General features: G+C 35.2%; 5 protein-coding genes across 5 annotated transcripts; 1 reads left to right on the forward strand and 4 right to left on the reverse strand.

The window, feature by feature from the left end:
- Nucleotides 1–590: 590 nt before the first annotated feature.
- RO3G_02247 (uncharacterized protein) lies at nt 591–3413 on the reverse strand (the record flags this gene model as incomplete). Its single annotated transcript, XM_067656838.1, has 4 exons — nt 591–1688; nt 1748–2598; nt 2662–2987; nt 3049–3413. The coding sequence occupies 4 exons, from the start codon at nt 3411–3413 to the stop codon at nt 591–593; spliced, it is 2640 nt and encodes an 879-aa protein (XP_067512939.1).
- A 395-nt stretch (nt 3414–3808) lies between these two features.
- On the reverse strand, nt 3809–4363 carry RO3G_02248 (uncharacterized protein; the record flags this gene model as incomplete). The annotated part of the gene is made up of 1 exon (XM_067656839.1): nt 3809–4363. The coding sequence occupies one exon, from the start codon at nt 4361–4363 to the stop codon at nt 3809–3811; it is 555 nt and encodes a 184-aa protein (XP_067512940.1).
- A 2347-nt stretch (nt 4364–6710) lies between these two features.
- On the forward strand, nt 6711–6974 carry RO3G_02249 (uncharacterized protein; the record flags this gene model as incomplete). Its single annotated transcript, XM_067656840.1, has 2 exons — nt 6711–6728; nt 6780–6974. The coding sequence occupies 2 exons, from the start codon at nt 6711–6713 to the stop codon at nt 6972–6974; spliced, it is 213 nt and encodes a 70-aa protein (XP_067512941.1).
- A 425-nt stretch (nt 6975–7399) lies between these two features.
- Nucleotides 7400–9008, reverse strand: RO3G_02250 (uncharacterized protein; the record flags this gene model as incomplete). The annotated part of the gene is made up of 6 exons (XM_067656841.1): nt 7400–7780; nt 7838–7960; nt 8013–8464; nt 8517–8633; nt 8688–8877; nt 8931–9008. 6 exons carry the CDS (start codon nt 9006–9008, stop codon nt 7400–7402), a joined length of 1341 nt encoding a protein of 446 aa, XP_067512942.1.
- A 2589-nt stretch (nt 9009–11597) lies between these two features.
- RO3G_02251 (uncharacterized protein) lies at nt 11598–12318 on the reverse strand (the record flags this gene model as incomplete). The annotated part of the gene is made up of 2 exons (XM_067656842.1): nt 11598–11863; nt 12060–12318. The coding sequence occupies 2 exons, from the start codon at nt 12316–12318 to the stop codon at nt 11598–11600; spliced, it is 525 nt and encodes a 174-aa protein (XP_067512943.1).
- Nucleotides 12319–14542: the final 2224 nt, after the last annotated feature.

Here is a 14542-nt window from a genome sequence, read left to right on the forward strand (position 1 = left end):
CATCACGATAGCCCAGCAATTATCAGAAGCAGGCGCATCTAAATTTTTAGGAGTTCAAATATCTCATGCCATCAAGCACTTTAATCTACCTGTTCTGCCTAGCCTAGCTATCGCTTACTTTCTCACCACGTTTCTGTTTTCATCACTGAGTGCCCATATCGTTGCATTCGCTAGTACGTTCTTGGACGCAGGCCATATGTTAGGCGCCAACTCTATGGTGCTTACCGCACTGATTGCTTATTTTGGAGTACTTGCTGGTTGTATGACCAATTTTTCAACTGGTAAACTGTTTGCATGTGTTTATTGAGATGAGTAATTAATACAACCATGCTAGGTATGGCTGCAATGTATTATACTACTGGATATGTACCACGTTCAAAATGGTTCTTAATTGGCTTACAGATGGCCATGTTTTACCTTTTTGTTTACTTTACTATCGGAATGTCCTGGTGGAAGCTTTTGGGTTGGTTATAATAACCAAATTTGTATATTTAGACCTTTATTATTTTTCTTTATTACTCACTTTTTAACTCTACTTTTTTTTTCTTTCTATTCATTACATAATATAAAACAAGTGTGTATGTAAAAAATTAGCCAATCCAATCTTTTGTAGCAGCTTTAAAGACGTGCTGACCCATCAATTTAGCCACCAATTTGCCCATAGCCTCTTGTTCAGCAATGACTTCTATAGTTCCAGCAGCATAAGTTTGCCAATAAACTTGATTTTCTGCGCTCCTTTCGTCTACTTGCGTCTTTTCTCCAACTTCATCCATTTGATTATAGGTATCATGCCACAGGATAGCCTGTCTCTTTTGCAATAATTTTCTAGCAATTTCAGCAGATGGGAGTGAGGCCGGAAGGGAGGATTTGGTGCGCAGTGAACAAGCCAATGTATAGAGGTAAAGATGGACAGCAGCCGCAAGCTCGCGCCGGTAAGGATTCATTGGGTTCATGATCTTACGTCGGACATCTGACGTGACAAATGATTGTGTTTCTAACAAATGGCTGATCCAGTAGAGAACATGCTTTTCATGTTCTAAAATGTCTTTATAAACACCGATAGGGAACGGACCTTTTGTCAACCTTGGTTCCATCTGTGCTAAGCCAAGCATTTGACAGGTCAATTGATGCTGACGACGCAAGACCTTGGCATTACTTTCAACATCGCAAAGAGTTGACCTGTATCGGTAGGACTGTGTGTTCTCTTGGCAGACAAGAGAGGCCACTTTGGAGTAGTGGATGCCTGTGGCAATCAGAAGGTCCGAGAGATGTTTTCGGACCATTTTGCGTGCCCATACAGGCCAAAGGAGTTGATCGACGATGATGACCAAGATGATGGCAAAAATAGCAGTCAGTGTACGTTTCCAGACAGGAGCAAAGAGATCTTCATTGTATCTATCACTGTAGCCGGTGGAGGTGATGACAGCCATAGTCAAAAGTGAAATAAAACCTATTCTCGGATATTTTGATCCCAACAGCATGTACCACATCGGTATCTGGAATACACAAATCAAAACTGCAACCACATAAGGGTTCTGATTGCGATTACCGGCAAGCAAACAAATATAACCACAAACAGCACCGATAATTGTGGCCAACACACGGAAAAGACATTGTAAAGCAGTGGATCCTACAGTAAAGTTAAAGACAACCATGGCAGATAAAAGAGCCCACTGTCCATGATAGTGCTATTATATAAAAAAAAAGGAGGTTAAGGGTATGTGAGGAAGAGGATAGATTGGTTTACATTGTATAGCTCATTCACGCCTTCTATAGGTAACCAAGCCATTAAGGCCAAGAGTTCCATAGTCACTGCAAACTTGATTGCATAACGAACGGGATCTGTACGAATCCAGTCATCCAATACCTGGAGATACCTATTCCAAAAATGTGTACCGGGTGAATTTTGAAGCGGTGTCAACACATCTTTGTCATCAATCCAATCACTCTCAATCGACAATCGTTTTTCAATAGGTCCACTGGGTTTATATCTAGTGGCCGTACTTGGTTCGCTGGTGGTATTTTCGGATGATGTGGCCATGTTGTGTCTGGATTCTTCTCTTTGAAGTAAATCACGTTGGTCAAACAAGACTTGCTCAGTGACCGTTCTTTCGCCCTTTGCGTTTTGACCTGCCTGACCAAGCCATTTCTTGAGGGGCACACGTGGGAAAAAGATGCGCGGGAATCTTCCTTTTCTCTTTGCAATCAGGTTATTTGCCTGTTCTTCTAATTCAAGTAGCTTGTTACCAAACTGAGTGAGTGTGAATAGGATGGTATAAATCATATAGTGATCTTCAATAGGTTCTGCTCTTCTTTGTTGGTAATCATTTTCTAAAATTATTTTGGCTTCTTTAAGATTTCTTAGAGCTTCCTCAAGATCCAGATGATCTACCGCTTTTTCACGAGGTACCTTACCCCTCCGTGGTATCGCGTCATTTTCTTCCAAGCGAAATTGAATGCAGTTGAGAACCGAAATACAGATTTGGATGAACCGTCTTAGCTGGGGTTGAACAGAGTATTGAAGTTGAGAGATCAGTTTATATTCAAGCTGCGAAATAGTTGCGCTTTTCGTATAATAGCTCGGGGCTCCCCGACTGTCTATTTTGAGCATTTGCTGTTCTATTTCGATAGCAACACTATCCTGCTTCTCATTCTCTTTACGTTGATCACTTTTTTGGCTCTCTAATATCTCTCCTTCTCGCTCAATAGTAAGTGAAAACCCATAAAGGTAGCGGGATAAACTATCCAAGGTCGCGGCAAAAGATTTGTACCAGATCGGTCGATAATGCGACACAACAATCTCGTACTTAGCCTCTTTTCTGGCCACTTGCATCTTTGAGATATCTCCGTCAAGCTTTTGAATGTATTCATGTAATTTTCTTGAAGCGGCCAGATCACTAAAGTCATTATCGCTGTCCTTTAATACTTCTTGTTCAATAAACTCTAATACGTCTTGAATAGAGGACAATGCATTTCCAAAGGATGTTCTATTGATAATTAGGTAAGCTTTTTTTTTTTTTTTGTTTGTTTGTCATTTATATTATTTACTCCGATAACTTGGCAGCCGTTTCCGGCCAAAGAATCAGATTAACAAGCAAGGCGATTGCACCACCAATTAAGACTGGATAAAAAATACCAACGATGGACATGACATCAAAGTGTGTATCATAAATGCCTTTTGTTAAACCGAAAAATGGGAGTGTAAAACCTTGAAGGGCGGGTATAAATAAGCGAGGGTATTTAAGTCGATAATAGGCAGTGAGAAAGACCGATAAGAAGAAGGCAATGGACGCAATAGCGCCAGTACCGTTCCAGTAGAGTCCCTGATTGTTACTATTGTATAGCGTACAGAGATAACTGATGATGGCACACCAAATGGCAGGAAACAGCATGGTGACAATATTCAATACCATTTCAACCACTTGATTGCCAGCTGTTCCACTAGCATTAAAGAACAAGGTGCCAAGGATAACAAGATAGGGCACAACACCCACATTACTTTCAACTTTTGGAATTAAAATAAGAATTGAGGCAATTTCATAAGCTACAGTGCATTTTATGACTTTCTTCCAAAGTGTTCTGTCAGTTTTTATGAAATGAAATGATTGCATTAAATAAAGAAGAGCTAAAAGATGAGAATGAATTCATACCAAGCTTATATACTGGCAACTTTCTTTTTTTAGAAATGACGCAGTTTATTCGACACACACACAAACAAAAATTTTTGTAAAATTTTATTGAAAAAAATAAAATTTAGAGTAGCACGTACACACAAAAAATAAAAAAAAATTAAACCCTTTTTTTCCCTTCATTCCTTTAGTTTTTCAAAAGGTTGTAGTCGGTCTTTCAAGTAATTGTTCTCCGTCTTTACAGCATCCAATTCAGATCGCAAGTTGTCAGATTGTCTTGCCAACTCTTTTATATGTTCTTTTAGCATATCCACTTGCTGCTTTAATTGATTTATAGTTTGTTCTGTCAATAGTTTTTCCAGTGATGATTTTTCCAAAATGGCTACTTCTTGCTCTTTTAATTGCTTTATATAACTCACAGCACGACTTAAAATAGAGCCTTTGTTCTTTTCACAACCAGGCACAATACGTGCAATCTCATTAATTCCATCATTAATAGCCTCACGACGTTTACGTTCAACCAGCTTATGACTTTCTCGACGTCGACGATGCCATTCTTCAGAACCTACAGGCGGTCGTTGTTCTTCTTCATTTGGTATTACTATAGGTTGAGCGGCATTATCTTCTGTACTAGATGCGTCATTTTCTTCTTGTTGATGATGATTTGTAGTAGCTGTGCCAAGTTGAATGGATTCATGTAATGCTTTTAAATCAGCAGATTGCTGAGGAGTCATTGTCCTTTTGTTCTTTAGAATATAAAATGTCTATAAAAAAGTAGACTTTTACCATAATACGTCTGAGTTCTCGGGTACTTGTTCCCCTTTTTTCCTTTTTACAGTAAGTTCTTCTGTTTTGGCTTCAATCACTGAGTCCTATTGTATGATAGTTTATGAATTCATTTCAATATGTTGAGTGTACTATGTTTAGGTACCTGAGATGATTCTTTATTTCCAAGATGGTTACAATGTTCGGTATCTTTGGAATTTCCTAAAAAAATATAAAAAATGATGCGTGTTTTTGTTTAGATTTAAAGAATGAAACAATGTACATGCTTTTGTTACAACGCATTTTTATTTCAAATAACTGTACTTTGTCTTTTCATTATATAAACTTGAAAGGGAATGTAGAAAATAAAAAATAAAAATAAAAAAAAAAGGGAGAAGGGAAAAAGGACGACTATGGAAAAAATGCAGTGAAAGAAAACATGCGGGCGAGTCACGTGATGACATCACTTTTTTTTTTCCTGCTGAATACAAAGCTTATAAGGAAAAACCGGATTCAATTGAGCAGTAACAGCACAATCAAGAAGATCAAGTTGTAATAAAATAGATTCAAGAATTTCTTGTGAGTAGTTATTTCTAGTATTTTGATTTTTTTTTGAAGGAAAACTATGCTTGGTAAAATAAGAAAAAAATCATGCGGCAAGTAGTAAAAAGATTTTTGTAATAAAAAACAAGAAACAATGTCTATTTATAAAGATACGATTTGTTATGTAAAGCATTACTTCAATTTATATCCATTTTGGGAATGAACAAGAAATACAAATAGATTTTCATTTTTTTTTTTTTTTTTCCTTTTAAATTCAATCTAGAACTTTCTTTGCGGACAATAGAAAATAGAATGTATTGAACATTGCACTCTATAATTTATCATTCTGTCTGTTCATTCTTCCGATTTTCTCCCGTTCCGTCTTGGTCCTGGTTTCAATAAGGGCTTTTTACTGACATCATATAATTCTTGTTCTACTAGCCTGGGTTCGGCTGTTGATGACTCCTATTTACATTTATTGCAAGCCGCTTTTTGTTTGGTCTTTACTACTCTTCACAAGCCTTTTTTTGAATTGGATACTATTTTCAAGTCTTTTCGATTCTTGATCAATACGATAGTGTACATGAGAAAAGAAAAAGGAATTGGATATCTCTATTCTATACTCATCAGTTTCTTTCAAAATGAAATACTGATTTACAATTATTTTACTTGTAAATACTTTAATCTTCTATTTTAACTCACTGCTATACTTCCCAAGTGAGATTTACTTAAAGCAAATGTAACAAGCTATACGAAAGAAAGAAAGTGATCTTTTGGTTTTATGGAAAAGTGGATGATATAAAATTGAGTGATTTTTAATTTGAACGTGATGAATGAAGAGAAGGAACACAGAGGACATCATATCCAATTCTGATAGAGTACATGACGACCACTTCAATTCAAAAGCATCGTATGTTCTTATTGTTAATAAAGTCTTGTCTTTCTTTTCAAAAACAATGGATGAGAAATGCCAGTAGACTAGAAGTAACCAAGTTTACTTTTCATTCACAGTTGTAAAGTACTCAGGCCTCTGTTCGTTCTGCCATTGTGAGTGTCATGCTGATGATTGTACTGCTGGGCTTATGAGACAAGTTGTATCTATTATTATTAGATAGTGAACAAGGTATTATTTTGCTTAATCTGAATGATATAAAAAAGGGACACTCGTACTTTTATGACCGTTAAAGTGTTTTATCAAGTTGAAAAGAAGAAGAAAAAAGTTTGAAATTAACCTTATTTTCTCTTGGTAACACGTTTATTTAAGATTTTGCTACTTTTGTGCCCTAGTGCATTTGGCGTAATTTACATATAAAAATTTTCCAACTAAAGTCAAGTGCATATGAAACTTGCTGTCATCACGTTCCTTTCTAGCCTTTTAAAGAGGGAGCTGTTTATTAGCACAGATATTTTGTGCTTGATTGTCTGCTATATCAAATGGTATTTTACAAATTGATATACGCTACTCGTATTCATCCTTCTTTAGTATGCAACTGTTTACTAATAAAAATCAAGGAACAAATCAAAAGGGAAAGAGAGGAGATGGATATTAAAAACACATGTTCTCTTTATTTTGTTTACAGAAGCTAGAGAGAATGATGTTGTATAAATAGGGGAAGAAGAATGTGTGATAACCATAATAAATAGTCATGAATCGCGTTTTATTAAAAAAAGAAAAAAAGGGGATATAAAAAAAAGGGGGGGAGATAAAGGAACAAGCTATATAAAGCTTTTCTTCTTTTTTTTCTTTTCTTTTTTTTATTATAATTACACACAATGGAAAAGTTTAAAGAAGTAAGAAAGTAGATTATAAAGAAAGGGATTATGTGCTGAAGAGTATCATAGAAATTAAACTCACTTCGTGCTGAAGCTGAAGCTGCTACTGCCACTGGTGATGAATATGCAGAAATTATTAAACAACTTGAAACTCAAGATATTCAAAGACATCATGAAATCAATTCTTTACAATCCAAGACTGAATTATTAGAAAGGACACTTGAGAAAACTGAAAGTGAATTAAAAATAACTAGTTTAAAGTAAAGAGTAGACAGAGAAGATGTACGTTGCTGATAAAATAATATAGATCTCAGGAGGCAGATCATAAAGCAGAAAAGTTAGAAAGGGAGATTGCTGAACTTGAACAAGAGTTAGAGAATGCTGAAAAGAGAAATGATGAGCTCAAAGAGTTGAATAAAACTATTAAAGCAGAAATGGAAGAATATGAACGTCAATTGGAAGTTGCTTAATAAATAAATTTAATTGGATCCTGTTTGTGTTCAATTTACCCCACAAAATGGAACCTGAAAGAATTAAGCTCAGATAAATCTATAGGTTTCTTTTGTGTCTTGTTTCTTTTATCCATTGAATCGTACTTTTTTTTTTTTTTTTTTTTTTTCATTCATTTTTTTATTACTGGAATCATTATTATTGTTATTTTTTACAACACACAGAAAGAGACATATACACTAATCCTTTGTTATAGGGGATTTGTTGGCTCGATTAAAATCAAGTACAATACCAGACATGGAAGAAGTAGAAGAATCATCTCTTGTCATTTCAAAAGGCGCACAATCATGAGGATGATACTGTTCACTCAGTGAACCTTGAAAGAAACAACTGTCCATGTATTCTACTTCTTCATCATCTTGTTCGTTGAAGCTAATCGAAGACATGGTTGTTGTGCCAGTAGATGAAGCAGGAATCCATTCTTTTTGTTGTTGTGTATTAGTATCAGGATGAGGTGAATTAGGAATACTCGTGGCACTTTTAGAACGATTCTTGGTAAATTGCTGAGCAAAATTAGAAAAGGAAGATGACAGTCGACGGATGGTCCTTTTGAATCGATCCTAAATAGAAAGACATGAGAAAAAGAAAAGGATGGATACAACTTTGTTTTTGGTTACCATGACAGTGACAGCATGCGTTAAATCTTCCTCGGTGACTTCTACTGCTTTATGTTGTTTGGGATCAGCCTCTTTCCACCAAATGTCTGGATTAGAAAGATCTTCAATCACCCAAGGATGATGCTTTTGAATTGATTAGTGTTTATACTCAATCTATCTAAAGGTTTCTTTATACCTTGACTTCTTCTAACGTGATTCTCTTCTCTGGATCTTTTTCCATCAACTTTAATAAAAGATCCTTTAATGATTCAGATGTTTCAAAACCATCAGGAAATTCAAGAGGGGCAGTCGGAATAATTTCGAATAGTTCATATTCAGTCAAAGCATTAAAGGGACATTGACCATACAAGAGACAATAGAGAGTGACACCTAAAGCCCAAACGTCGATTGCCTTTGTTATATGATTATCTTCTCTTATACAACAAAGTTCAGGAGCAAAGAAGGCAGGTGTACCAGCTGTCTCTTCCAGCTCTCTATCAGTTTCTTGATCGTATTGACCTTGATTACAAGCCAAGTGTTGATTAAAATAGGATACACCAAAATCAGAAATCTTTACAATTTTCCCATCTTTGGTATATAATAAATTGGCAGGCTTAATATCTCGGTGAATGATACCTTGATAATGTACTATAGTCAATCATGTCAATACATTGTCTTATTTATCCACTCAATCTCTTACAATAGTCTAATCCACTAACAACATCTCTAAATATCTTTCTTGCTTCATTCATTGATAAAACCGGCTTATTATCTCCATCTCTCCACATCACTTCACCACCTTCCATATATTCTAATGCTGCATAATGTTTAATACATAAAAAAGAAATGACGTAAACATTTATTTTCTTACCCAAATAAATTTTACTGCTTGCAGGATCATCAATGACTTCTTTTAATCTGACAACGTGAGGGTGTAAACATTTTTTTAGTATAGCAATTTCTCTTCTGATCTTTTGTTCACTGTCATCATCTCTTGGTTGTACTAAAGGTCCATAACCTAACTGTCTTTTTCTAGATTGTTTATCTACTACTTTAATAGCCTATATATAAATAAGGTGAGTTTTATTCGGTCAAAAATAAAATTAAAACGTACCACATATTCTGACGTATCAAGATCTTGAGCCAATTTCACTTTACCATGCATACCTCGGCCGATCTCTTTAATAATCATAAAATTATTAATGATTTTATTTCCTGTTCCTGGATCATATTCCTTATTTATCGTATAGGTTGTCAAAACTGTAGGTGTTGTTGTCTTTTCTGCGGATGGTTTAAAAAAGGAAAACCTTCGAATCGATGATTTTCTTGTGCCAGGTATAATAGCATCCGCACTCTTCCACATTTGTAATGAATGTCCAACGACTCCTTCTTTAAGTAAACTGGGATTATGCATTTTTGATATATAAAAAAAAAGAAGAAAAAAAAAAAAAGAGAGAGAGAAAAAGAGTTTTATTACAAGACAGTGAAAGACTAATTAAAAAAAGTAGGCATGATGCCGGAGTTTTATTATTGTTTAAATATAAAATGTTTTCATGGTTTTTGTTCAAATTAAAAACTCCCTTGTTTTCTATTCTTGTCTCTTTCTTTAAACTGTTTCTTTTTATTATTGTTTCTACATGTTTTTGATTAGAAACATGAGCTATAAATCTTTCTTCCTGCCCCCCTATTTTATATATGTAACAAACACATGTCATATTAAAGACTAAGGAGAAATAATGGGAAATTCTTTGTTTCTTTTTTATTTCCCTTCATTTTGTTTTCCTTCTTAAATCATTCCTTAACCAAACTGCAGTCATCTAACTTAAATTATCTGAATGAAAGGGGCTTTTCTGTTCAATAGATTCCCTCTACATTATTAAAAGTGACATATACTCTTTTAGAAAAGAAGAATGTTTAGCTTGTTTCATAATTAACTTAAAAAGCAGATCAGAGACTGATTGTTATGATTTCAATAGACATAACATTTTACTTTTTTTGGTCTAATTTAATCCTTATAGCTTTACACTTGTTATTACGCGATATATATTCATATCATTAGCAGACATAATTGGTTATTACAATGAAGAGGACATACAAGGGAGGAAGCTGAATAGGGGATCACAGGAGATCTCTCTCTCTCTCTCTCTCTCTTTCTTTATTGTATTCCCCTTGTGTACTTCTTCTTTTTATTTCTCTCTCTTCCCCTGGATTATCAAACAAGGGAATGAATAAAGTGATTGCTAGCCTTGTTTTTTACTGTTTCAAGTATGAAAACATTCAAATATAAATTTTATTCGGTTTTTTTAAGAAAATTAGATGATTCAAGAAAACATCTGAAATGTTTATGAGATGTTTACTAATAAACTTAAGGGTGGATATTGCTTTGTATCATCATTTATATTTAATTAATAGGATACAAGCAGAATCATAAAAAAGTGTCTTTTGATCGTAACTTACTGAAGGAGTAATCTCCCCTCTTAATAATCCTTTTTTAATTTCTTTACTTTACAATCATATAAAAGTATTTAAGCATATCTCATCATCTACTTGTTGCTTCTCACTTTTATAAGTAATATGACTTCTCTTCTATATCCTTCATTAAAAAAAACCTCAAAGGATAAGTCCTGGGCTAAACAAAGTTTGAAATCAAGATCGTCTACAATCAACCGCCGAGTGATTTCTTTACCCAGCCTACCACACATATTACAATCAACAGGAAGCGACTTGTATTATTTTGATAAAGAAGATGAAAGTGAAATCATCATTCATCAACCTACCATATTAATCAGATATACTCAATTAGCGCTTCCACCAAAGCATTTATTTCAAAACAAACAAACAAATCATTATCAAATTATTGAAAAAAGAAAACATGTTCGAGTTCAAAGTAATCCTTTACTTGGATAACCTTCATATTGGATGATGCGTACTTTATTATGCAAGGAGACAGTAAACCTTATTTCCCTTTTATCAATGCAATTCTCTTTTTAGTGTACCCAAAGTTATCAAAATTAATAAAAAAACAGCTAAAGTAAGTACATTTTATAATTAAACAAGACAAAACTATCCAATGACATGCAGATTTGGCCAGAACAAAGGCTTTTTGTCTTTATCTGCTCTGCTTGGCCTATTATACGATTAATACTCAATTGGTAATGTGAATCTTCAGGTGAACTTTTTTCTTTTTACGGTCAAGGATAGCCTCCTTCTTGCATCATTTTGGCGGCATCTACAGTAGCAAGTAGCTCTGTCATTATCATGAAGGACTGAATTGGTTTTTCTTACTGAGCACTCCATTTTTGATCGAGAAATCAAATACTTTTTTTACTTGAATTTCAGATTCAAAAATTATCAATAGGGACAATCATGCCATTTACCGCTAACTCTCTCATTCTTGTGTTCCTATTAGTCAAAGCATCGTAGCAGTTTATCAAACCTCTTCTTAGACTCTGAGCATCGTCTTGCTATTGATTACACTCAAAAATAAATTGTATTAACCAAAAAAAGACATTTCTTGAACATTTGTACAGGATTTTAGTCTTAATTGGTACTGTTGATTTTTTTTTGGTACGACTTTAAATTTGGCGCACTTTTTTTTTTGGCAAGACCTGAAAATAGAATTTGGGGCAGGTTACTTTTTTTTTGGGATGAGTTTTTAGAAGCTTTTCCCTCAGCACACCCTTTTTTTTGATCCAGTACCTTGACAACTACCGGTCCTCAATCATCTCTCGAAGTGCTGGAATCCCTTCCATCTTGAAATGCTCCACTTGAATGAATTGATTTAATTTCTGGCAATCGAGGATAGGTCTTCTTTTTGTTTCTTCTTGTAGAATGAAGGATTTTGAGAGAAATTTGGGTATTCATTCAGATCAAGTCTACTACATGATGTAAATAAAACACTCATTGTCTTCGTTCCTAATATCAATTCTTTAGCGTTGTCATCATTAATGGCGTGAACCTCCACATTCTCATAACGAGTATTGACATGCGGTAAAGAGGATTCAGGAATGTTGTTTTTTGTTGAGTTAAATTTTTCATAATGAGCATCTAAAGATGGGATTCTTGAATAAATTTCTCCTCCGAGAATAAGAAGCGACTTGCCCTCTGTCCACAAGAATAGCTTCTTCAAGAAGTGTTGCTGCAATTTTTGGCATTATAGGACACAAAGTCCAGCTTCAGTTTAACCACGATGCAGTTTTTTCGTCTAATTCAAGGTAATGAGATTTAGATAATAGATTTTTACAGTAACTGTCTAGTATAATGTTGCGTATTGAAGTTGATGGTTGATCAGGTTGACTCTCTTCTTCATCAACAAACTTTCTCTTCTTTGGCAAAGAAAAGACCAGCGGTATTTGGTTTAACTCGATGATGGTATTGATAATCTTCTTGTTAGCTAGTAGGTTGTATTCTTTGCCTTCTTGGTCAACAATTGCTATTGGATCAAGATCTCCCAATTCCGCGACTAGTAGCTTCTTTTCTTGTTCTTTTTCTGATTCACCCATTGCATCGAACGCAGACAATACAGCTGTATGATGGTCGTGTCTAACATCGTCTTCTTCATTAGGAACAGTGGGCGCCGCCGATACTGAAACCGACCTACTGGCCTTCAAAGTGACATCCAAACAATCATCCTGGACCGCACTATCGTCGTCAGAATCGGCTTAATCCCTTTCTTCAGCAATCGCTGTTGGAAAGCGTCCTGGGCTTCTGCCATTGGATCCGGGTGAAGACCCCAATATCCCTTCAGTTGATGGTTGTGTGTCGCAGCAAAGGCGTCGGTCCGTAGTGGTCCCTATCGTTGTAAAATCTGTTGAAACATCTTTTCGGAATTGTCCGTTCGTAAAGTGACAGCTGTTGTCTTGATAGTCGGTCTGCATTGGTGCTCTTTATCCCCGGTATATGTTGATAAATTACCTTCAAATTGTATTTGTTGCAAATGTCCTGAATTATCACTGCTAATTCTTGTAATTGGAGTGAAGCTGTTCCTCCAAATTTTGTTGTGTATTTCAATGCCGTCGTGTTGTCGGTAAAGACCCTTATTGTGCAATTTTCTAATTTTTTTGCATGCATCTTCAACGCAAAGTATACTGCTTTCAGTTCGCGGACGTTTATTGACGTTTCTTGTTCTTCCTTGTTCCAAAAACCAAAGGTCTTGATCATTGGCGAACTCACTCCCCAGTCTGAGTCGGAGCTGTTCGTGTAAATTGTGATCTGTGGTGTTGATACTTTCATGGACTGAATCGGTAGGCCGTTCTTCATTGTTATTGATTTCCTCCGCCATTGAAGCTTTTGTTGACTTTGTTGAGATATCTGGCACGGTTTTTCCCAATTCTGATTGTGCAATTGTAGGCTCTTTGCTAAGTCTCGTTGAAGATGACGAATATGAAGAAGTGCTTCTCCTATCGCTGGGATCATTGTTGTAACTTTCCCCAGTAGAGCTGCAATCCACCTGCAAGTTCTCTTGATTGGTTGTGACGCTTGTTTGATCCTCTGTAGAAGGCTGTTGATCTTGCGTGAAGGTACTGTAATCATTTTCTTTGTGTTGAATTGGAATCCTAGGAATTCCGTTTTTGTTGTTTTTAATAGATCTTCTTTTGAGCTTGAAAGCAGACAGATGTCGTCGAGATAGTATACTAAGCGGATTCCTTGGTAACGTAACGGTTCTATTGCATATCTCATTAGTTTTGAGAATAGCCTGGGAGCGACGTTTAGTCCAAATGCGAGAGAACGATATTGATAAATTTTTCCTTCGTTTTTGAAAGTGAGATATTGCCGAGATTCTGGATGAATTGGAACTACAGTGTAGGCGTCCTTCAAGTCGATCTTGCACATGAAGTCGCCCTTTTCGATTAATTCTCTTCTTTTCTCAAGTTCTCTGATGATTTCCTCAACTTCAGCTCGAGTGAAGGTTGTTTGTTGATTTGATTCTTCGTCTTGTACATTTGTGTGATTGATATAATCCGTAGTTTATCCACGATGCGCGGCTTAGAAAGATATAGGGAAGAAAGAAAAATTTATTATTTATTACAAAAAGGAAAATAAAGCGTGGCTCAGAGAGCATCTATCAAATGAGGAGACGGCGTGGAGCCAACTGAGATTGATTTAGGAACGACAAACAATCAACCGTACAATTAAGGCTAAAATCCTGTAATAAATGTGTGTAACATTCATCATTTCTATTTGCAGTAATTTTCTCATCCTGTAATACTTTAATCTCGGTAATGGCCGGTGTGTGTTTTACCCTTTCAAGTAAAATTGAACAAAAAAAGATTTACTCAAATAATACAAAGGATAATATACCTAACTTTTCTTTTCTTTTTTAATTTTACATGCGAAATAATAATAAGATGGTTTCTTGTACATACAGGTTTATAGACTCTTCAATACCTCATAATACACACATGTACATATACAAACACGTACCAAAGAGTATTTTATTGTTTTACTTACTTAAGAGTTTGTAGAAAACATGAGCTCATCATAAGACAACAACCTGAGAGAGCAAAAGAATATTTTATGAATGAAATCAAAAGACCTATTGAACCACCGCCTATTTTACAATTAAATTGGTTGAATTGTCATGTAGAAGAAGAAGAAAAGTAACAACAATAATAACAAAAAAAAATGTTTTATTGACTTGTACAAAGAAAATATCTTCAAAACCCATCTTATTTTATCGTAGCTAATATAGTATTTGCAAATACGCCTTGGATTATTTTACCAAGT

This window comes from Rhizopus delemar, genomic scaffold (assembly GCF_000149305.1).
Source record: "Rhizopus delemar RA 99-880 supercont3.2 genomic scaffold, whole genome shotgun sequence".
Taxonomy (NCBI): Eukaryota; Fungi; Mucoromycota; class Mucoromycetes; order Mucorales; family Rhizopodaceae; genus Rhizopus; species Rhizopus delemar.